This window comes from Malaya genurostris, chromosome 1 (genome assembly GCF_030247185.1).
Source record: "Malaya genurostris strain Urasoe2022 chromosome 1, Malgen_1.1, whole genome shotgun sequence".
Classification (NCBI taxonomy): Eukaryota; Metazoa; Arthropoda; class Insecta; order Diptera; family Culicidae; genus Malaya; species Malaya genurostris.
Genome location: NC_080570.1, coordinates 27,493,673 through 27,516,605, shown reverse-complemented (window position 1 = coordinate 27,516,605; position 22,933 = coordinate 27,493,673). Strand labels below are relative to the sequence as shown.

Sequence of the window (22,933 nt, the reverse complement as noted above, 5' to 3'; positions counted from 1 at the left end):
TTGACGCATTCGCGATCAGTCCGATACACCTAGATTCAGCTTTCAGTCCGATGTATGTTTCCATCATCTTCTCACGGTTACGCTGCACACTATCAATATCATCAGCGAAGAGCGATTGTGTTGTATGCCGCTTTGAAGTCAATGAATAGGTCATGCGTGGGTACGTTGTATTCATGACTCTTCTGGAATACTTGTCTTATCGCTTAATGTGATCCGTAGTGGCACGAGCTCCAGTAAATCCCGCTCGGTACGGCCCTACGAATTCCTTAGCTACTGGTTATAGGAGACGGCAAAGGATTTGGGAGATCACCTTGTAGGCGGCGTTCAGCAATGTGATTGCACGCTAATTGCAACAATCTAGCTTACCGCCCTTTTTGTAGACGGGATATACCACTCCTTCCATCCATTCCTGCGATAGAATCTCCTCCTCCCAAAACTTAGAAATCATCCAGTGCAGCGCTCTTGCCAGTGCCTCTCCTTCATGTTTGAACAGCTTCCTGATCTCCTCACTTATCTCCGATAGATCAGGTGCAGGAAATCTGTCGTCGGCTGAGCGTGTACCCAGATTGATTCCTGTATTTTGTAGTGCGCTATTCAGATGCTTGTCATAGTACTGCTTCCACCGATCACCTCACGTTCTTTCGTGAGAAGATTACCACTGTTATCTCTGCACATTTTGGCCTATGGCGTGTAGCCTCTACGTAAGCGATTCACCTTCTCATGAAACTTCCGTGTATCATTTGCGCGGTACAGTTGTTCAATCGCATCGCGATCTTGGTCTTCTTGGTGGTGTTTTTTTCTCCGGAAAACCGTGTTCTGTCTGTTCCGCACATGTCTGTATCGTTCCTCGTTCGCTCTCGTGCGGTGTTGCAGCATCCTCGCCTTTGCTGCGTTGAAGCGCGTTTTCCTCTGCAGTATGAACGCTACGTAGCTGCTCGAGATTGAGTTGCTGTGCGACGATTGTCGTGGACCGTCGACAGTTTTGAGCGCATACAAACCGCAACAAGATAGTCTGTAATCTCCCATGTTGTATACTAGAGATGGTCGAGTTTCAGATATCCGTATTTTTTTTTATTCGAGTCGGGTACATGCAAAAAATTTACAAAAATTGGCTAACCCCTAAATGACCAAACCTGCATCGGCCAGAAATAGTCGAAAACACGTTTTCTTTCGGCACGTCAGAAAAAACATTGCACTTCGTTGCAAAACAAAAAGTGTTCTGTAAGTAGCAGAAACTTTACGTCTGCTTAGCGGTTCAAATTGAACTGCCGAGTTTAGCACTAAGCAGTTCAATTTGCACTGCTAACCACTTGTGCAGATGTTTATTCGTTTTCATTAGTTTGTTTCGAAATTCGTGGACTTTCAGCAGAACAACGTCGAAAAATTGTGTACAAAAGGTGCACAGAACGCGGACTGTCACTGAGAAAGATAGCAAAAATGGAAGGAGTAAGTGAAAAAACCGTACGAAATGCAATCAGGAAGTTCGGTAAGGAAAACACCTTTGAGAATAAATAAAAAAAACGGGTCGGAGAAAGGTCCTGTTAACCCTCAGTTGGATAAACGTATACTGAAGGCGTTCGAGCAAAAGAAGGAGGCTTCAGTTCGGGATGTGGCCAAAAAAGTAAGCACTTCAAAATCAAATGTTCTTCGTGCTAAAGAACGTTTGAATCTTCGAACCTATAAGAAGCAGAAACAACCAAAACGTAGTCCGAAACAAGAAGCATCGAACAGGCCGAGGATTCGAAAGCTGTACAATACAATTCTTGCTGGAAATTTGAACTGCATAATCATGGACGACGAAACCCACGTGAAACTCGATTACAAATCCTTGCCGGGACCACAATATTATACGGTGCGGGAAGGGCAAGTGTGAAACCAGTCCGAGACATCGATTGAAGTCGAAAAATTTGGTAAGGAAGCTATGGTCTGGCAAGCAATTTGTAGCTGCGGTAAGATTTCGAAACCCTTCATCACCACTGTTTCAATGAACAGCGATATATACATCAATGAGTGTTTACAAAAACGACTTCTACCCATGATCCGAAGCCAGAAGGATCCTGTTGTGTTCTGGCCAGATCTTGCTTCTTGCCACTACTCGAAATCAACAATAGAATGGTATACTACCAAAAATGTCACTTTCGTCCCAAAAGACATGAATCCACCAAATTGCCCACAACTCCGACCAATTGTGAAATTTTGGGCATTAACGAAGGCACATCTTAGGGAACATGTCTCGGCAGCCGAAACCATTCAACAGTTGGAAAAAGATTGGAAAAAAGTGCCAAAACTTGTCGCCTAGAAGTCTGTACGGAATTTAATGAGGAACATTCGCAAGAATGTGCACCAGCTAGTCTACAATGGCTATGTAGCAAATGTTGAGAATAATATTCTGTTGTTGTAGTCTAATATTATCAGTATATCGAATAAAATTTGAATATCTAACACTTGTGAATTATTTACAGCGAAATCAAAGTGCGTCCATACTTTCTGGTACAGTCTTTATCTAACTCTCATTCCTAGTTTTAAACAGTGAATACTGAGTTTGGCATCACCGTACTGAGCTAAACCGGTGAGGATATGTTTAAACCACAGAGCTGCCAATACAACCCAGATTTTCGGTTTTGTTTTTGCTGATACTCAAAACGAGTAAGAGCATTAATGTGCGAAAACAAAAGTCGAACCGTAGTGTGATGTATACGATACACAACTGGCTACTGAACTCAATACGATGTGCAGCATACGAGAACATGTGTTGAGAATTGGATTGAAATGACATCGATTCGAACGTTGGCCGCCCATGGCAACTCTGGTGGATGAGTAATACAAGCGAGACAGTGTCATAAGAATCTGATTCAATGTGTTGATGCACAAACACATCAAATCACAAGTCACTAATCGTCTCTCGGTTGGTTCTAATATTTGACGTGCGCTCATCTGCTGATTGCTTGACACTACGATGTTGAGACGATGTTTTTCCTACACAAATGGTTATCCAGTTACTCAACTCGCTCAGTGATGCTGAGAGATGACAGAGGAGTTATGAGACGATTTGTAGATGTCATCAAGACCGTCACACAATGTCATCGTTACCCGTGAACATTTGGCTAAAAACAAAACGAATATTATTCAGCAACAGAGGAATTCAGAGGAATTGCAGATGGCGCTGATAGCCATACCGAAAATAAATATGAATATAAAAAATGGCACAAGTGCGTTGCTGTCGATGGGGAGTACTTTGAAAGGGGCAATATCGAATTTGATATTGATACTCCGTGACGCCTATGGAGAAGAAAGATGAGTTGTCGTCCTTCCGGAAAGTAGGTGAAGAATCATCCTTTTCTCTCCTTTTGTTATGCTGTTGAGAACATCAGTTGGAGTTGGAATGGTATCAATATTTCCTAAGCAACCCTTATTTGTCATCGGCAGAAAAAAAACAGCTACCTATCACCGTCAATAACAAAACATCAATTGATTTATAACAAGCTGAATTTTAAATTCAACCCTTGTGACCATCACTACTCGCCCTGAAAAGAGCTGCTTTGTTCTTCAACGCTGCTTTTTACTGCGATGTTGGCATCTCAAACTAAAGCCATACGGTACAGAGCAAGCGTGAAATTCTTTCATTACTTTTGTGTGTAGGTTTAGCTCTAGGAGTTTTTCATAATTTCATATTGTGTTCGTTTTCTTTTTGTTCTGTGTAGAGGAGAATTCAAATCTCGACGAGCAACTCGGTACACAATAATGACGTTTGAATACCAAGCATTGTTCGTTTGCTGTTAAGAATATTTCCATTTCACGCATGGTGATATGTGACCGACATGTGGTTCTTTTTATGCTTATTTTAATCTTAATATGAAAAGGGAAGCTTACACCAATAGCAATTAACAGCACATTGTTATTTCAGAAATGATTTGAAAAAAAGACAATTGGCATGCAACGAAAAATTTTACTACTTGGAAGAAAAACATACCCGTATATAAAACAATGAGAATTGACCAGCATTGCACCAATTTATTAAAAAAACCAACAACAACAGTAAAAACAATCACCTCGAACCGTAAAACTTGTTCATCGCGTATAAAAAAAATTGTGCTAAGTGAGTCTAAAGCTTCGTTCCTGCCCCCTCCTCATCCATTACACATTTAATATCTTCCATAGCCTGGTAGAAAGCAGCCAGCAGTTTGTGACTGCTGGTGACATCCGAGTCTTTGTACGCCGAAAACATACACCACAGTGTATCGGATAATATCGAGTAGAAGCAACCATACCCATCCGTACACATTGGGGCAACGAAGCCACAATTGATCGTAAATCCCAGGGTGCTGGTAGACAGGATGAAGTTACCCCCACCACCACTGGAAGATAAATTAATCTATATTACTCCGTTAAAATAAAAGAAAATCTTCCTCAAATTATCTCACCTTTTACTGTACAATGGGTCATCATACAATTCCGGAACCGGTAGTCCCTCGTCATAAGCCATGCACCATAGACCGAAGAGATGCCTGTCGAACCCGTTTCCCTTTCGGGCTTCGTTCATCAATTCATTCTGGCGATTCGCCGCCACTCGAAATAAACTAGCTTTAGTGGTGATTGCTTCCCGCGAATCTTCCATAGCGTTTATAAAATTGACCGTTTCCTTACTACACGATCGGCAAGTCTCAGTTCGGCCCTTATAAAATTGTCGCATCATTGCCGTCTCATAGGTCGGTGGAAAAGCGCCATGCAAACGATAATACGCCAATATTAAAGCAGTCTGTACCCAGGAGTCAGGATGAATCTTTTTCGATTTCATGTAGTCCTTGCCGTAGGTTCGGAACTGATCGACAGATACCGTAACGCAATTTTGCTACAATGAAAACAAGAATGTGAAAAAAAAATCGGATTACTCTAAAAGAAGCACTAACCATCGAATCCACCATTGTTTGCATTCGATCGATTTCCATCCGCATTTCCTCATCAACATCCAGTATCAATTCAACCGGTTTCGTCAGCTTCTTCGGTGGTATGGTCCAATCGGGAATTCCTTCCTCCACCAGTGTCAGCATGGCGTAGGTACTCACTGACATCGAAATCGAACCGTCGTAACAAGAATGTTCACCCAAGCAACCTAACTTCCCGTTCGGGAAGAACACAGTTGCACAACTTTTATCGCCCCATTTGGAATGTAGGTCACCGATGAGTGACCGTATCGCCAGGTCCGAGTAATCTCGGGGGCAGTTTGTGTCCAACGAAAACAAAGATACGGCACTTTCGATATCTCGCAGTGCATCTCTATTGTTCTGTGATAATTCCATCAGATGGTTCCTGTTCCGAGCCCAGGTAGTTCGGTCGTCGTGAGTTAACAATGCAACTCTGGGATATTCGGTGATCTCTCGGTCCACTCTGGACTGAATTTGTTGAAAATATAACAGAAAGTCCTGTGCACTGTACACCTCACCGTTCTCATCGAGTCCTTCTATTTTAAATATTCTACCCTTGTAAATGACTAGCAAGTGTGAAGGACAAGGTCCCTCCGCTTCAGTCTTGAAGTAACTAACAATTTTATCAATTTCAAGCCCAGGGATTCGACAGGTGTTGAATAGTTTTCTGTAGAGATCGGACGAAAATATGATTCTCTTATCAGCACTAGCAACCGGTCGGAGGGTTTCTTTCCGCAGCATGGTCCAGAAGCGCAAATTGACAGTACAGCAGATGGCTGCGCCCTTCAGAAAGTTGTCCGGTATATTCTCCAAGCCGACCGTTTCGAATAGAAGCGGTTGCGCCATCATACAATAGGGCATCAGTGGCATACGCAACGTTAGATAAGCATAATCTTCCCACCATTTGGCGACCTGAAATCAGAAGAGGAATTATATTTCAACAATGTAATCAATCTCGAACTGATGGACATTGTCTTTCGGACAAACAGTTTGGATCAAGTTCGATTGGATGAGAGTTCAATTGTATTTAAATGAGGAAAGTGTCATTGGCTCACGCAGATATTCGACGAACTACGCGGAGTTATGAAGTCTACAGTGATTGCTATACTGCTAGTAACCCTACTCGACATTGTCCGGGGCTCGCCGATTGGATCTATAAACATAACCGGTAACACATCCGGAGACGTGGTCAGCGTAAACGTTGAAGTAAACGCAAATATTCGGAACGAAGTGAAACAGGAATTCGAAAATGCATCAACGAGTGTCATCACCGTAGCGGATGTGAAGAACATCTGGGATCGACTTCATGCACTGATTGGTGAGATAAACCTGAACCAACCTCAGCTGGAACACGTAGCCCACGAACCGAAACCTCCAGTTATTGATCCTCCCAAAACGGGACCGCTTTCGGAAGACGACATCAACGAAATCGTGAAAGAACTATTCGGACTGCTGTCCGGTCAGCCGGAACTGTGGGAAAAACTGCAGTCATTGATGAATCGAAGACCACAGGTCGGAAACGGTCAATAGAGAACAATAAATCCAACAATCAGTGAAAAACTGTGTTTTAATAAAAAATGTGGATTTCACAGGTTCACAAGGTTACGGTATTGAGTTTAAGGTGAAAGAAAATTTACGAACAACTTGACATCTACGCCAGTAAATGTTAAAAATGATTTGGTTTCAACTTACCTTAACAAATACTTCCATAAAAATTATCTGTCAAATGATGGAAGTCCGAAAATTAAACACATAGGTCTCTCAAAAAGCGTTACGTGTCAGGAAACCTGTTTTAATCCACCTAGTGGTGTAATGATGTCCTTCTCATAGTACTTATATTTTCAGGAGATTCTGTCAAGTTTCTTTTTTTCAAACTTGAATAAAATCAAAAACATTCTTCGGCATGCACTTCCATCACCTTTTCAATTTGTAAACAGTGATGTTAAGTTAATATATAGGTTTAAATGTGGCAATTCTGCACGCTATACTAAATTGAACAAAGCACGCTGTGTGCTAGGCGGGTGCGTTTTCTTCTTCTTCCGTACCAACACGTACCGATGCGTACCGATTTTGCATCATTTTGTGTGACAGTTTGAAAGTGTTGAAACTCATTGCCCTATAACTTCGGAACCGGAAGTCGGATCTGGATGAAATTGGACAGTATGTTTTAGGACAATGAGAGCTTTAATTTGAATCAAGATTTGTGAAAATCAGTTTTTGGAGTTTTTCTTCACTATCACCAATGCGTTCGAAAGCGGAAACCGGGCATTAGTAGTCCCAAAGTAGAATTATATATCCACCAACTAACAAGGTCTGCCAACTAGATGAATTTATCAGTAAGTTTTATAAAGATGTGCACCTCGTTTCGCCATCGCTTGTGAAAAAATACTCATGAAATCGAAAATTTGTGCCAATCCCACTGTAATTCCGGAACGGGAAGTCAGATCCGGATAAACTCTAAGACCTTTCATTTGAATCCTAGTTTGTGAAAATCGGTTGAGCCGTTTCAAAGAAAATTGAGAGAAAACTTTTTCTTTAATTTTCACATATTACCATGTAACTCCGGAACCGGAAATCGGTTCCAAATGAAATTCAATAGCAGGCTATGGAATCATAAGTCCTTTTAGTTGAATCCTCGTTTGTGAAAATCGGTTAAGCCATCTCTGAAAAAAGTGTGTGCATATTTTTTTTATTTTTTTGTGCATTTCATCTATATCTATATCTCCGGAACCGGAAGTCGGATCGGGATGAAACTCAATAGTTAAGTTAAGAGACCATAAGACCTTCCAGTTAAATCTTAGTTAGTAAAAATCGGTTAAGCCATCTTCGAGAAAAGTGAGTGCATATTTTTGTTACATACATACACACACACAGACATTTGCTCAGTTCGTCGAGGTGAGTCGAATGGTAAAAGTCGGTTAAAAAGTCGGTTTTCACAGTGATTGCATAGCCTTTCTATATGAGAAAGGCAAAAATAAACACTAATAATAAGTGCCCAATCCGGCGATTGCGAGTTACCGGTGATTTTTTTCTTACTCCTTTCATCACAATTTGAACAACCTACTTTGTCATTTTGTCGTGAATACGACTTACTTTACTATGGGGCTCCTTTTCCAAATTTACCCTGCAAAAGAATGGGTAGAACTTAGTCATGAATATCTCTTGTTGTATTTAAGGCAGCAACATATTTTCTTCTCCGTATCTTCGAAAATATGTTCAGCAATTTATGATAAAATTTTCAGTAGTATAAGACAATCACAAATAACTCAAAACTTAAGTTTTCTAAAATGTTTGATATGAACAAGCATTAGGGTGAAATTTAGTACCAAAATAAGGTTCGTAAATTTTCAACCACATGAATTGAACGAATCATCGCACAAAGCGTATCATGCCGAATTGACATATAGAAATACGGAGTATTTTCAGTGGTTGATTGCAGTGGGATTACATGTCCATAGCTAGTGTTGTTTATAAACCATGAGTGTTTTCAATTGACTAATGTAAGGGAGACATATTTGTGCATGTTGTTTAAGACGGTCATTTTAGTCATTTAATGTATAACCCAAAATTTCTCGCCTAGAGCGAAACTGTTTATTCTTTGGTACAGATCAAAATCATTGTAATGAGCTTTTAGATATAAATAAATATATTTGACATTTCCGAAAAATATATGTTTTGACATTTCCGAAATGGTACCCGTACAATCCCAAAATACGGAATATTGTTTGTTGAAAATATTTGGTTTCATTTGATTTTTATTTCCATGTTATAAGTCGGTCGTCAGAATCATTTTAGTTGAAGTATAATGAAAAAAAAGCAATTATTAGACATTCTTGAAAAAATACGACATAAATGTATTTCTATTATGTTTTGTTACCTTCTATGTAATAAATATGTATAGAATTTGCTCAAACTGCAGAACAATATTCCGAAGTCGGGAAAAGCATGTCAGTTTTATTTGTATTCACGTCATCCAGTTATGTCTCTGACATTACCCACCCGTCTTTTTTCTATCCGCAGGAAACCAGTTTGCGTTGAACTGCGTCTCACTGACAACTGTGTTTCGTAATGTTTTTTTTATGTTCTAAGTGTTCATGACCTTGTCCAAATGGGATGTTGTTAGAGGCATACCACTCCATGACAGTCTCCCGTAATGGTAAGATGCCAAAACCCACAAAAACATAACAGAAGAATCTCGTTTCTCGAAAGAAGGAAACAAATCTTTTGTTATGTACTTCTGTACATTAACTTCCGGGTTCCGGTTTTCTAAAATTTTTGGAATTAGTAAAAATCAAAGAGAAACATTTACGGATCGAACGAGGTAGTGATCCATACTTATATCACTCCAGCGTGTCTTACTTGTTTATATAACAGGTGAAAATTTGATCTATTTTTAACCATTCTAGCCTGTGCAGGATGTTTTAACGAATGCACCCCATTTCGGACGGTCTAGGATCCAGTTTCAGAACCCAATTTTAGAATCCAAATCCAGGTTTAGAAGCAAAACTCAACAGTTGAATACTGCTCCATCCAGGACGAGAATTCAGATCCGGAACTTGTGCTGGTCCATAATTTAAGTCTAGGTACAAAACTTGGATCCTGGTTCAGAATCATGGTTTAGTAATCAGATCTTGGTTCAGGTCCTGGAACCAGATCCAGGTACATATTTCAGTTCCAGATTCCTGATTCAAAATACAGGTCCTGGATATAAGTCCAAAATCTTGGTTCTGGAGCAAAGCTTCAAGTCCAGAATCCTGATGCAGTACTCATTTCCAGAATCCAACGTGGAGTTGGAAGGAAGAATTTTCGGCTATTTGCTTACTAAAACACATCTATGTAGACTACATCCGATGAGCAGTGCGAGGCGAAATATTGGTCTCGGATTTTCAAGGATTTTCAATAAGGATTGAAGTTCTGTTCCAACGTAGGATCACTGTACCGATCTTAGCATCCTACCGGTGAACTCTCGATAACCAAACAGGGTACGTATAGAAATCACGTGCAGGTCATGAACTCATGTCTAGGTTCAATATTTCGAACCTGGTCTAGAATCATGGTTCAAAATTTAACTCCAGAATCCAGTGTTCAGGATCAGAATCTAGGTTCAGGCCCTAAATCCAAAAACGTGTCAAGATTTCAGCTCCAGAATTCCAGTACAGAATCCAAATTAAAATTCAAATCCAGAATCCTGCCTCGGTATCTAGGTCCAGGTACAAATTCCATTTCATATATCTAGATTCAAAATCCAGGTCCTGTATCTAGGCCCAGATTTCTGAAGCAAAATCCAAGAGTAGAATACAGTTCCAAATCTAGAATTCTTGTACAGAGATTAAGTTCAGAATCCTGGTCTCGGTCCTAGTTCCAAAAGTCAGGTGTAGAACTCAGGTTCAGATCCACAATTCAGGTCTAGTTCCTGGTCTAGAACCGTGGTCCAAAATTCATCTCCAGGATTTCGGTTCAGACATTGAATCCAGGTCCAAGTACACATTACAGTTCCAAAAAATTCAAGTCCAGAATCCAGATTCGGTATCTAAATCAAGAATCTAAGAGTAGGTACAGAATTCTTACCCAGCATCACATCCAAAATTCATCTTCAGAATCCATCCCTAGATCTGACCTAGAACCTGAAGTTCTCATATTACCGGGTCCGGTATGTCTTCCAGTTCAAATTCAAATTCAGGACTTCGGCTTATCATATTATAATCGAGTTCTAGTTTCTGATCCAGACTTACCATTGGACCTATCGATTAACTAATCCAGATCATGAACCTCGAAGATTCAAATCCTGAACCTGGAAGTTCCAGGTCCAGGAACTGTACCAAGTTCTGGACTTACTGTTCGACCAGGTGCAGGTCAAAATCCTGGAAAGGGTTATTTGGTTACGGATGATTACGTTTGTATTCCAGTCATTCCAATTCATTTGTAAGTTTAAGCCTTGACCTAGAAGAAATCATTACATAAATATGTTATAATAGTAACACAAGTCGTACAATCGCTCATGTATTTCAATATTTCATACATCTCAATATTTCAGTGAAAGAAAATATCAAAATGCTGTACGGAATTTATTTCCGGCTTTCGGAAGAGCCAAATGCTAGTTTTATTTGCGCTCGATTGATGCGAAGTTCCCACTTCGAAAAATGCACAAAGCTAATCAAAATATTCACTAAACTGATGATTTTTACATTCGATTTGCTACGAAGTAATCTTAATAGTTCTGTATATAACATTCAGAGTCATTAGAACGGCTGATTTCGTATAATGTTCTCCATCGTTGTCCACTTTCCGTTTTATTTTTGTCCAGTGCAAACGACCAGCAGCTGAATGACGCAATCGTTCTTTTTTGAAGCGAAACTCACTTTTTCGTACTAAAACGTGATTTTTCCGATGACTTTGCGTTGTTCGAATCATATTTGAGGAAGGCAGTGTGTCCCGCTGGGCAGTTTCTGCGTTGACAGAACGAAGCCCACACTCCATGCTGGTGACTATGATTCGAAGTAAATGCAGGTTTTCAATACATCTAGAAAATCAAATATAAATAATTAACGCGTTTAAGATATGCCGATTTTTCATGGGTATCACTGGCACGAAACTACCCATGTAGCATCAATCATCAAGTTACATCATAAAATTTGACAGCTCTCTCAGTCGAACTCTAACCGTGATGGTAAAAACAGTGAAGCAACTCCGCTCAGAACTGTGCGCGTTCAAAGAACGGCACTTAGCCGCGTCTAAAACGGACGTGGACGCCGAAAACACCCGTTGCGGCATCTACAACATCTAGGCACTATTAGACAACAATCAGACCATCGGAAGAAAGTCCGATTTCGAACGGCCGAAGATCCCGAGCGACAAGAAGCTCCAAAGGAAGCTGTAGAGGAAGAATGAGGGAAAAGTGGCTACATCGCGACGTGCACTTGGAGTGGAAGTTCGGTACAACCAGGCGAACATGAACATATATGTCAGGAAACGGAAGTCGCTTTCACTGGTTTCGGAGCTGCAGGCAATGACGCAGCCGCTGCGGTTGAATAAGATGATCAACGGTGATGGCGGTGGTGATGCACGACTAGACCTACCAGGACACTTCGTATTTTACTTCCCGCAAGAAGGAAGTGAGCTCCGAGATGAAGTTCCCCAAAAAGGTGCTGCTGCGGCTGACAATCATCGATAAGGCGATGTCAAAACCGCTCTACTACGGACTGGCCGTGAACGTGTTCTGGGTGGATCTGTCGTCGGCCCACTACTCAAAGCAATCGTTGGAGGAAATGGAGCGACTGAATATTGATGTGATACCCAAATCGGTGAACACGCCCAGCATATCACAATTGCAACATCTGGATGCCACGAAATCTCAAGTCACCCAATCTTCTTATTGATGGAACGAGATGCGAGGTGGCGACAGCAGGAGTGTACGGAGAAGTAAATTCCTACCTGTCACAATTTCTGTAAGACCAAGAATGTTTCTGTGAAGAGCAAAGAGGATGTCAAGCCTCGATCAGAGTATGCAAGGTCCACTAGTACCAGTTGTATCGGATTTAGGTGCCAGTGAACCTAAAAAAAGCAAAATCGCCACCGAGATCGCCGAATCGAATGGAGGAATGTGGAGGAATACAGTAAAAACTGTCGTTTTTATTTTTGTTGAACACCTCAGTAAAAGGCTTCAGTAAACAGAAAACCGGGGAGTCCTCATATTTAGTTCTGCTGCTTGGCATTCGTATTCTTGGCAGATGCGTGTTTCATCTGCTACTCGTACTCTACTACTTTAGACTTTGAAGAGGCCTGCAGATTACAGAAATTGTATCTGTTCCGTATACGATGGGTGGATGAGGTGGAGTTGAAAGACTAAATCCGTCGACGGAAACTAGATGAGTAGTGCGATGCGGAACATTGGTTTCGGGTTTTCAAGGCTCCTCCATTGAACTGGAAGCTATGTTCCAAAGTGGGAACACTGTACCGACCTCCGCATCCTACTCTCGAGAACCAAACAACCGTCTGCAGTGACCTTGTAAAACGACGGCCCATATGGAGGCAATAAAGAACTAGCTTGATTTTTATCTCACTGGACAAGGTATATTTTAACAATCTTAATTCGAAATACAGATCAATCTTACTACTTCAAACAAAGATGATTTGATTTTGGATAATTTCTTCACGGACCAGTAACCAAGTCGGTAGCCGCATCCATCAGTTCGCGCAGCGCGACACCCAACTCAATCAGCGTCGATTGAATCTTGTCCGACAGTTCAGGAGAGAAATCGACGACACCACCGTTGGACAGTACTTCGTACAGCATTTCCTCCAACAGTTCCCACGGGAAGATGGCGTAGGATCCATCGACGATATAATCGATGGCTTTGTGGATTTGTGCAATCATTTCATCGGACAATTCCGCCAGTTCTGGGAAGATCTCAAATTCATAATCAAACAAACCGTTGAATCCGATTTTGGTCTTCTGTAAGCTGTCGGCGATCAACGCTTCTAGCTCAGGCGAAAAAACGAAAGATCCTTCATTAAGCAAAACTTCTTTCACGATCTCTTCTACCAGTTCAGTTGGAAATAAAGAAATCAACAGATCCACAGCATAGTTGAAATATTTCTGTACTGCTTCAATACCCTCTTCATCTAGCTCCGGTGTGGCCGGGCTGTTTAGTGTTAGTTCCAAGAGTTTCTGTTTCAGTTCAACGCGATAATGTTCAACGGAGGCTTCCAATTCGTCGACTAGTTCCGGTGAGAAGTCAAAGCTTCCATCGTTAGCTAGGATTTGGCTCACAACTTCTTGTACCAGCTGTGAACCGAAAACTTCCTCAGCAGTACGAACAACCGTAACAACAGTTCCATAAATGATTTCCATCACCTCATCCGAAACAACTCGGGCAGATTTTGGCACCACATGTTTCGCTGGTTCATTTAACAAATCGTCTATCGTGTCCAGAGCGTCCCGAAGCTTCTCACGAAGAATCTCTCTGGTCTCATCGATACGCTCCCACAGATCAGCCGTGAAATCGATAGACCCGTCATTGCGGAGAATAAAATATAAAAGATCTTCCATTAGTTCCCATGGAATAGCATCGAAGGTACGCTCCACCATAATGTCGGAAGCCTCGTACAACCTGAGCCGGAATTGTTCATCGATTTCGATCAGCTCTTCAAAAACTTCAAATTCGTAGTCCAGAAGCCGTTTGGATGTTTCCTTGTAGGATTCTTTGGCAGCATCAATTCGATTCCATAAATCCGTACTGAACTCAAACGATCCGTCATTATCGAGTACTTCCTGAACAATGTCTTCCATCAGATCGTACGGCGTCACGTCCAACATAGATTCGACGGCATAATCTACGTAGATTTGAATCTTTTCCACGACAAAATCCGGGAACTCCTCTCCTCCGATGATGATCTCTTGCATTGCGGTTTTCAAATTGACCCCTAGTTCAACACGTTTCTGTTCGAGCTCGGCATGTAACTCGGGCGAAAAGTTGAACGCTCCATCATTGGCCAGAATTTCGTGAACCATATCCTGCACCAGATCGGCCGGATAGGTTTCGACAATTGTTCGGTAGACAGTGACGAAGCTGTCGAAAATCTGATCCAGCGTCTCCTGCGACACGGACCGTATTCCGTTGATGGGAAATTTTCTGATCACGTTCGGAGACGGATAACCGGTGGCAATTGCCAACAGGCTCAGTACAAGAACTACGTGCAACTTCATCCCGCTACTGAAGGGTGGCAACTGACTAACGATTTTGAATATGGGTATTCTAATTTATAGTTAGTTGTTTCCTTATCATACTGATATCTATTGAATTGACACAATCCCAATTGACTGGGAAATAACTGGCAGAGATGAATGGGCATAATTTCGTTTATCTGCGTTGATATGTGGTGTGGTCGAGAGGAGTGAATCATTAGAAGGGCTTTTTCTGTATCCAACAGCTCAGTAAATGTAAAAATCATTGTCCATTGTGACGAGTGGCTATCAATGTTGGTACGGCATATTCAACATATGCTGATTACAATCTTGCGAAATGTCCATTCTGAGTTCCGTACCAATACGGTTTTCGTGCAAAGATTTCACTCCAACAAGATTTGTCTGTAAATTTGCTGATTTATCAAACAGTTTGCCTGAAAATTTGCAGATTTCTTGCAGGCATGCTCCCGATTTCCGAAGATTTTTATAGACAACCAAACTCACTAAAGTTGCAGAATTTAAAAACGGACTCGACCATTATATTTTGTTTTGCTTTGCTCTCCAAACTTACACAATAGAGACCTTTATTTGGAGCAATTTTCATTCTACAGATATTTCAGGATTGGGCCAGACATTTCTGATTGGCATATTGTCGCAAAACTAAATTACCGGTAGCGACACCTGCCAATGAAAAATGGAACCAAGAAAAGGACCACTTAATTAAGCAGAAACCAGTGTAATGTTGATTTTTTGAGTAGTAGAATGTTTAGTGAGCGAGTATCATTTATTTTGGATACTCTATTCTCGTTTATTTCCGAGCATTTGGAAAATGATATTGAGCCAAGTATAATGCTCCATTCTAAATAAACGTTAGTTTTCACGCAATAAATTGAGATCAACATTACTACCTCAGAGTGAAAACTTTATTTTACACTTCTGCTATGATTTTCCAATCGAATTTGCCCGGTTTTATAAAAAATCGTTTAAACGGCGAAGTAATTGATAACATTTTCGCTTGATGCCAAACCTAACCCAGTTTCCACCCTAACTGCTGTCAAACCGTTTGTTTGAAGCCAGTTTCGAACCTAATTTCAACGTTGTTGAACTGTAAATCGAGTCACCTGGTTTTTGTAACAGGTTCGCTCAAACCCCCGTTGCGAAACAAACACAGTTTCGTGCAAAAATTTCCTGGGTCAGTTTCAGTTTTCTCAAGCGAAAACGACATTAGAACAAAGATAAACTCAAGATGGAGTAGTCTGCGATTTCTTATGTATCATTTGAATAGGACCCCTCGATGAGCTCGGTTCACTGTCATTTTCAGTCTTTTGAATGAAAACAACAAGCGTCTGATCGCTAGATGCGTCGTAACTATGACAATGATTGTTTATGTTTGGAAAAATATTAAGTTGCAATATGAACGATATTGAGCATTTTGCCTTATATCCAGTGATTCTTACAATAAGAAAGTAGAAACTACTTAGAACCATTGCCTAAAATTTATTAAGTTTGTTATTGTCTCATCCCTTTGAAGCATTAAAGTCAGTTGTGGCAAGAAATCATTATGTGCTGAATGTAAACATATGTTTGCTCCTTTCTAACTTGTATTGTTTCCATGGCATTTTGCCTGAACTAGTCGACGCTTATTAACGAAGGGTCTGTAAAATTACATGATTACTGAGCTTACTGGTTCACGATTACTGACCCAACATTTTTCAATGAATCGTATGGAACATTGTAATCTTGAATTTGTCTTTGATTAGAATGCCCGAAATCAGCGTGACGGCTCCTGTTCGTTTGGAACTAGAGTTTTGTTACACACGTGCAAACGACCTATCAAATGGAATAAATTCGAAAAATTATGATCGCAGCAGGCGTGCTCTTCGGACGCGAAAATTGTCAATCCCATCAATTTTTTTCGAAAATCAACTTTTGCATGTTTTTCTAGATAACGCAATAAATATTGCGTTATCTAGAAAAAAATCATAGTAATTGTCATAGTAATTGTAATGCAAGTATTGACTCTCGGGTGGAGACGCGTGATGTTGTAATCAATTAAACTGTCTCTTGAGGTACATTTTTCATTATCGATCTTCTGGGCAGCGTTTCCAGGTCATTTTTCCAAAAATCTGTATTTGGCGCAAAAATCTATCTGTACCATATCGGTATCAGAATCTCGTCAACATAAGTTCACGGAAATGTCACCAAAGCTCATTTTGGTGAGCAAAAAAAAGATCTAGTAGCCAGTGTTGGTGATTGCCGAAAATTTCACAGAAGCTTCTATATTGCTATCTATATTGTATACAACATTTTCAATCCGGTAGAAGATGCTACAAGAACTCGAGTCTATCAATGCATGAACCGTGATAGAATTTTGCTACATTACATACTCTGAGTATTTCACGCCCTTAAAAAAATTACAGTCTGTTAATGATTGTTGCTGTGTGGAATTTCCCAAGAGAGAATCGCAAGTTGACAATTATCGCAGAAAATCGAATCGATGATTCAACTTGATGATTCTCATACTAGGTTGCAATATTTCAAAACCCTTGTGTGGAGCATTCACAGACATTTCCATAGGCACAAATTATACAAAGGTCATATGCACATAGTTAGAATAAACGGCAGCAGTAAAATGATTCTATCGCAATTATCAACTGCCTGTATAGAATCGGATCCTAAACGAGAATAAGCGACCGTTTGTTGCTTCAGAGAGGATCCCCACAGCAGCGTGCTAACCTTTGATTCTCAGAAACGTCATCGAGAGAAATTCGCTCTCGCACTGGTGTCGATTCTATGTTAAATGAGCCATGCCGGGTTTTTGTTGTTGCGATGATTTCCGTTTCTCTTTGATGGCACTGATTCAATCGTGTGAAGAGTTGCCAGTGAACGTTCTTTGATACGATAAAAGCCAGCCTTGCTCGTAGCAACCTTTTCGCCTGTCTATCTATGCTATCAACGAAAATCGGTATTTATCTGTACGATCCGTGAATTATCAGTATTTTGGGAGTACATATCTGTATTATTGTATAGAGGTCAAATATCTGTATAAACATCGATAAATCTGGCAACGTTGCTTCTGGGTGTCAAGTTAGTGATTAGCAAAGACATCATATCAACAAGATATCCAGCTCTCACATTTCCCGAACAAATCTTTGGCAACATCCTTTTTTGCGACCATGGCGCCCTCAGGCGAGTCCGCATCGAATCACGTACATAGAAGTAGGAGAAAGAAATGTCAATTTCGTACGCGCCAAAATAGCAGCACTGCGCACCCATACAATTGACATGACATGTTGAATGAGACGCTGTGCGATGGCGTTGCTGAACTGAAGATTGAAATCGCTCCAAGCTGACAGGGTCTGTGATTAGTTAGTTGGTAATGTAATTTTAATTTTGTAAATTTTTTATTTATTTTTTTTAGTTAGTTGGTAAATCTGTTTATCTGCAGATTTCGTACATAGTGCTGCAGACATTTTTTGTTGTGCAGACTTTTGATAATCGAGTTTTTCGCAGACTTTCGTCAAAATTTACAGACTTTTGAAATTGTTGCGACCGTATTTTTTCATTTTGCTCGGCAAGTCAGTTTACCGTATCATACTTCAGAGAGAAATTGCTGCCAGCAAGACATACTTGCTAACTGCAAATTTTTTGCGGATATACAGACTTTTGCAACCCTGTCTGAAGATATTTGAAATTTTTACCTGTCATCTCTGGTAATGATAAATTTCATTCTCCATACAAATTTGGAATGCTATTACTTAGTTATGATTAAAAATGACATTAATAATTCTCTTGTAAGGGCCGCTTAAAGGTACGATCCCGTTTTGCTATAAACATATGTAAATGTCATATAGTGGTTTTCAGCTGGACATAGAATGCGACGGAATCGTCGCGGAATAGCGAAATAATGAGCGTCAGATCCACAGATGCCAGGTTTGTAGATTGGTATGAAAATTTGCAATTTCGTTTGTTAGCAGACTTGTCAATTAAGCAGACTATTTTACAGATTTTCGAAGTTTTTATATATTGAGCTCACACAGGAGCATTTCTAGTGTGCAGACGCCCGAAATTTCACCTGGCTTCCCTGCCAGAATATTGGACAGTTGTTTTAACCCCTTCACTGTCTTTTGTATTGAAATTAACTAGCATTAGAGCTACAAGAAAAAATAATCGACTGGTGAATTGAGGTTAATTGCAGTTTATACTGGTGAAATTCCTTAGCGACAAGTGTCATTTCATTGTTCATTGAAAGCCTCAACAAATGTATATCTGTCAAAGACGACCAACTTTGTAGAGTGGACGATTAACGATTTATTGTAATAGATTATTTTTATAGTTAAAATAGACAATGTTTCGAATGAAGCACGAGGATTTGAAGACAGAGGCGTCGATTAATACAAAATATAAAAGAAATGGAAACACACTAAGCACAAAATAACCATTATGTCACAGAAAATAGCACACGTTTGAAAAAATCCGTGCAAGTTGTAGCCGATGGCAGATCACATACGTATTATCAGAATGAATTCATTATGATTGAAGTTTACTTAATAATTATTCTGCTAAATGAAATTTGTCATTGTAACGGTCAATTTAGAAAATATTTTTTCTGGCTTGTGGTCTCCAAGGGGTTGAATCGATGCGAATGACAGTTTCGCTATCTTTGCGGCATTTTGTCGCTATCTTATCGCATCGCAATTTTTTCTAGCCGACAGTGAAAATTACAATATTTGTAAACATATGAAATGAGTCGAGCTAAAATTCAAAATACATTTGGCCAATCATTTTGATCCTAACAGGCTAACTAAATAGAAATTCTGTTTCATGTTCTCATTAGAAAGTGTCCTTTTGTTTTACAGTGGCGACGAGTGATAAGCATGACAGTATGACCATTTTTTTCGCGTGTAATAATTTTCAGCATCTATACTAAAGTATGACTGGACCTGTTTCAAAATTCAGATTCGAAATCCAAAATCTAGTCAAGAAACCAATTTCAAAATCTAGTTGCAGAAGCTAGAATTAGGGTTTCGTTCCAGTCTTAGTTTTAGTTTTTTACCTGTATTCAGAACCAAAATTCTAAAATCCTAATTCTAAAACAAAATTATGCGCCTAAAATTGAGTTCAAAATTTAGGTGGACCTGAATCCAGGTTCTGAATTCAATTCCAAAATTCAGTTTAAGAATTCAGCTCTAGAAGGTGACTGTTCGGCTCACCTGAGACTACTTCAAACCCGTTGTCCGGGTGCGAAGATAAGTTTTCCTCATTGTTTCCAAAAATTCGACAAAACTTAATTGTTGAGCTATTGATGGTTATCTCACAATGTTGAAAATTTTAAAATAAATTGCTGATCATATTTCTGATGACATGGAGTAAGAATTATGTTGTTGCGTTTTGTACAACCTGAGATATTCACGATTAAGTTCTACCCATTCTTCCACAGGACGAATTTACGTTATTTTAGGTTTCGTCTTTGACTCATAACCTTGCATAAATTTGGGCGTTAAAAAATAAGATTCCCTTCAAATTATCAAAATCTGTACGGCTAGATTGTACAGTACACTTCGGTGTAATAGAAAAACGTGTTTGGCAAATAGCATTAACTTTAAGTCTGCCTAGCGGTTTATGTTGAGCCGCCAGGTCGCGCTAGCAGTTCAACTTAAACTGCTACGCACTGATGAGGCAAAGACGCAACGTAAAATAACTTTGAACATTTTGGAACTGAGTTTATTCCTTAATTTATGTTAGGAATTCGAATCTATATAGAATTTCAACTTCAAAGTTCTGGAACAAAGTTGAATTATAGATCTGGATTCTGGAACTAAATGTTAGATCTGAACTCCGAGCCTAAACCTAATTCCTGGATTCGGTTCCAGAATTCAATTCCTAAATTCCGAACTTGGATTTTGGAAAAATTCTAGAGCTAAATTCATGAACTGAATCCTTGATCTGGATTCCGAACCTGAATTTAAGTTCTTGAATTCAGTTCTATTTCCTGAATCCTGGTTCAGAATTTTGGTTCTGGTGTACATAAATGAATGATGGCAAAAAGTACTCAACAGTTGTAAAAATCGGATAAAATTCGAAAGTCGGTTCTCTTTAGAACCATTAAAATATTCCCAACGGATTATGCGAAGTTTTCCTCGACTTTATATATTCAGAAGTATGAAGGGAGCATTCTAGTTTTAATAGTATTCAAGTCCTCCAGTTATGTCTGCGACAGGACCCAACCGCAAAATTTCAAGTCAAGTCATTCAAAGTGTTATTAAATAAACTTTCTTGTTTAACTAGATAGATTGAAACAGGTTTTTTTCAGTTTACAGACTTTTCGAACCCAGTCAGAAGACATTTCAGACTAGATTCAATTTTACAGCGTATCAATGTAGAAATTATCAATGAGCAATGTCGAACATTGCTCTATTAAGATATCAAAAGCTGATAGATAAAACACCCTACCGACTTCGTGCGTTGAGAAATGAACATTTTATTAGTCAAAATGAGAAACGCTGCAGTATTGTTCGTCGCAATTTTGGTGAGTGTTGTTTGTGAAACAGAATTGTCAGAAATGGACGACCAAAACTATCAGCAAATGCTGGCGGAAATAGAAACACTCATTGGAGACTTCGGTTTATCGGACGATTTGAGCAGCAAAATTCAGAGCAATGTAACAACGATGAGACACATTTTTCCCAGTAAAAACGCAATCAAGCGGTTTCTGGAACAGTTTCCCGCAAACAAACAGGAAAAGGCGAAAAGTGCGTTGAGGCAAGCCCTAGCCGTTAGTCTGTTAGAACGAACCAGCACGGAATCGTCTACTCACAGCCCAAATCGACCACACCCGATCAGTCCTGAACGATTGCAGCAAATGCTTCCGATTACTCTTAAGCGTGAGATACTGGAGGAGTTATTCCAACACGGTGGCTTAGCTCAGTTGTCACCAAAGCTTAGACGAAAGATTCATGCACTAATGGAACAAGTCCGCAATCAGTACCTTTTACCGGAGGAAGCCATTATTGAACATTTTTTGTCAAATTTTCCACCACAGCTAAGAACGGAAATAGAAGAAATAATTAGACTAGCAAAACTACATGGTCAAATGCCCGAAGCTAACGATCAGTTACGAGATCAAATTCGAAGATATTTTTCAAAGCAAAACGGCCCAGACAAAAGCTGGCATCTGAAATCGATTCCCATGGACCAATATTGGAACATTTTCCCAAGCACGTTACGAAAAGAGTTACGATCATTCGTAATAGCTCCTAAATCCAAAAAACCGATAGACTATATTTTTAAGGTGAAAAACGAACTCAGGAAACATTTGGAAATGCAGAATAAAAATTATCTGAAATAAATCGCCTAAACGTATGCACGGCTCACCGACTTTACGTATTTTCATATTATCATAGTACAGGTCACTCACCCAGTTCTTTTCGGTTTTTGCTTTCTGTTCCAACATTGCATGTAGTTTGGCCCCTATTCCAGTGCGGAAGTGTTCGATGACATTTTTGGAATTGTTCAGTTCTTCGGGCGTTCCGAATGGCTTCAGTGATTCGTAGTATCTTTTGAGTGTATGTTCCAGTTTCGGCAGTGGCAACGCAGGTAACGATTCATCGTAGCAGAATGTTGTCTCCTTGCTGCCCTCCGGCAGATGAAAGATCGTATCGCGGTTCATCTTGACTATTGACTGTGGTATGTCTGGTTCTGCGATAAAAATACACTTTCATCAACAGGTAGAATACCTATGAACTGTCTGCACACAAACTACAGTAGCTGTACTTGTTTCCCGTGACCGCAGTCGAATTTGAACTCTGGCCGATAAGAACTTCGTGCGTAATTACGCCTCTGTTTGCGTTTAAAATACAATTTCGATGACTATGGATTTTACCTTATTAAGGAATGACTTTCAGGCCCTTCTCAATGATGATATGGGTGCTTGCTTAAGAATTACACCATTAACAAAAACTGAAAGTAATTTCAGTGCGATTCTTTGACTTGGTAGCAATAATTGACAAACGCCCATCAAGTAAGATAGATGATTACTGACTGGTTGAAAAACACAATGAGATAGGTTATGACCAAAAAAAAACAAACTGGTTGTAGATATAGTATTGTAGTAAACACTGAAAGTTTGCACTAATACTACTTTGAAGCAGTGTATGAGTGCATTTTTATTGATTCAATTGAAAATATATCTACTCGTTTGTCTTTGTTCTGCTCATACATCAATAAAAACATTCACAGAACCAATTTGCCGTACGAAGCAGGGCTCGTTCCGATCATTTTTTTAAAACAGCAATTCGAACAAGAACGTGCCTCTCAAACTGATTTC

General features: G+C 39.8%; 1 protein-coding gene across 1 annotated transcript; it reads right to left on the bottom strand.

Annotated features, from left to right (window-relative positions):
- Positions 1-3,991: 3,991 nt before the first annotated feature.
- Positions 3,992-22,667, bottom strand: LOC131435651 (peroxisomal carnitine O-octanoyltransferase-like). The gene is made up of 5 exons (XM_058603772.1): positions 22,490-22,667; positions 22,025-22,305; positions 4,908-5,834; positions 4,422-4,849; positions 3,992-4,355 (listed from the first exon to the last, which is right to left on the bottom strand). The coding sequence occupies exons 2-5, from the start codon at positions 22,274-22,276 to the stop codon at positions 4,103-4,105; spliced, it is 1,860 nt and encodes a 619-aa protein (XP_058459755.1). The 5' UTR covers positions 22,277-22,305; positions 22,490-22,667; the 3' UTR covers positions 3,992-4,102.
- Positions 22,668-22,933: the final 266 nt, after the last annotated feature.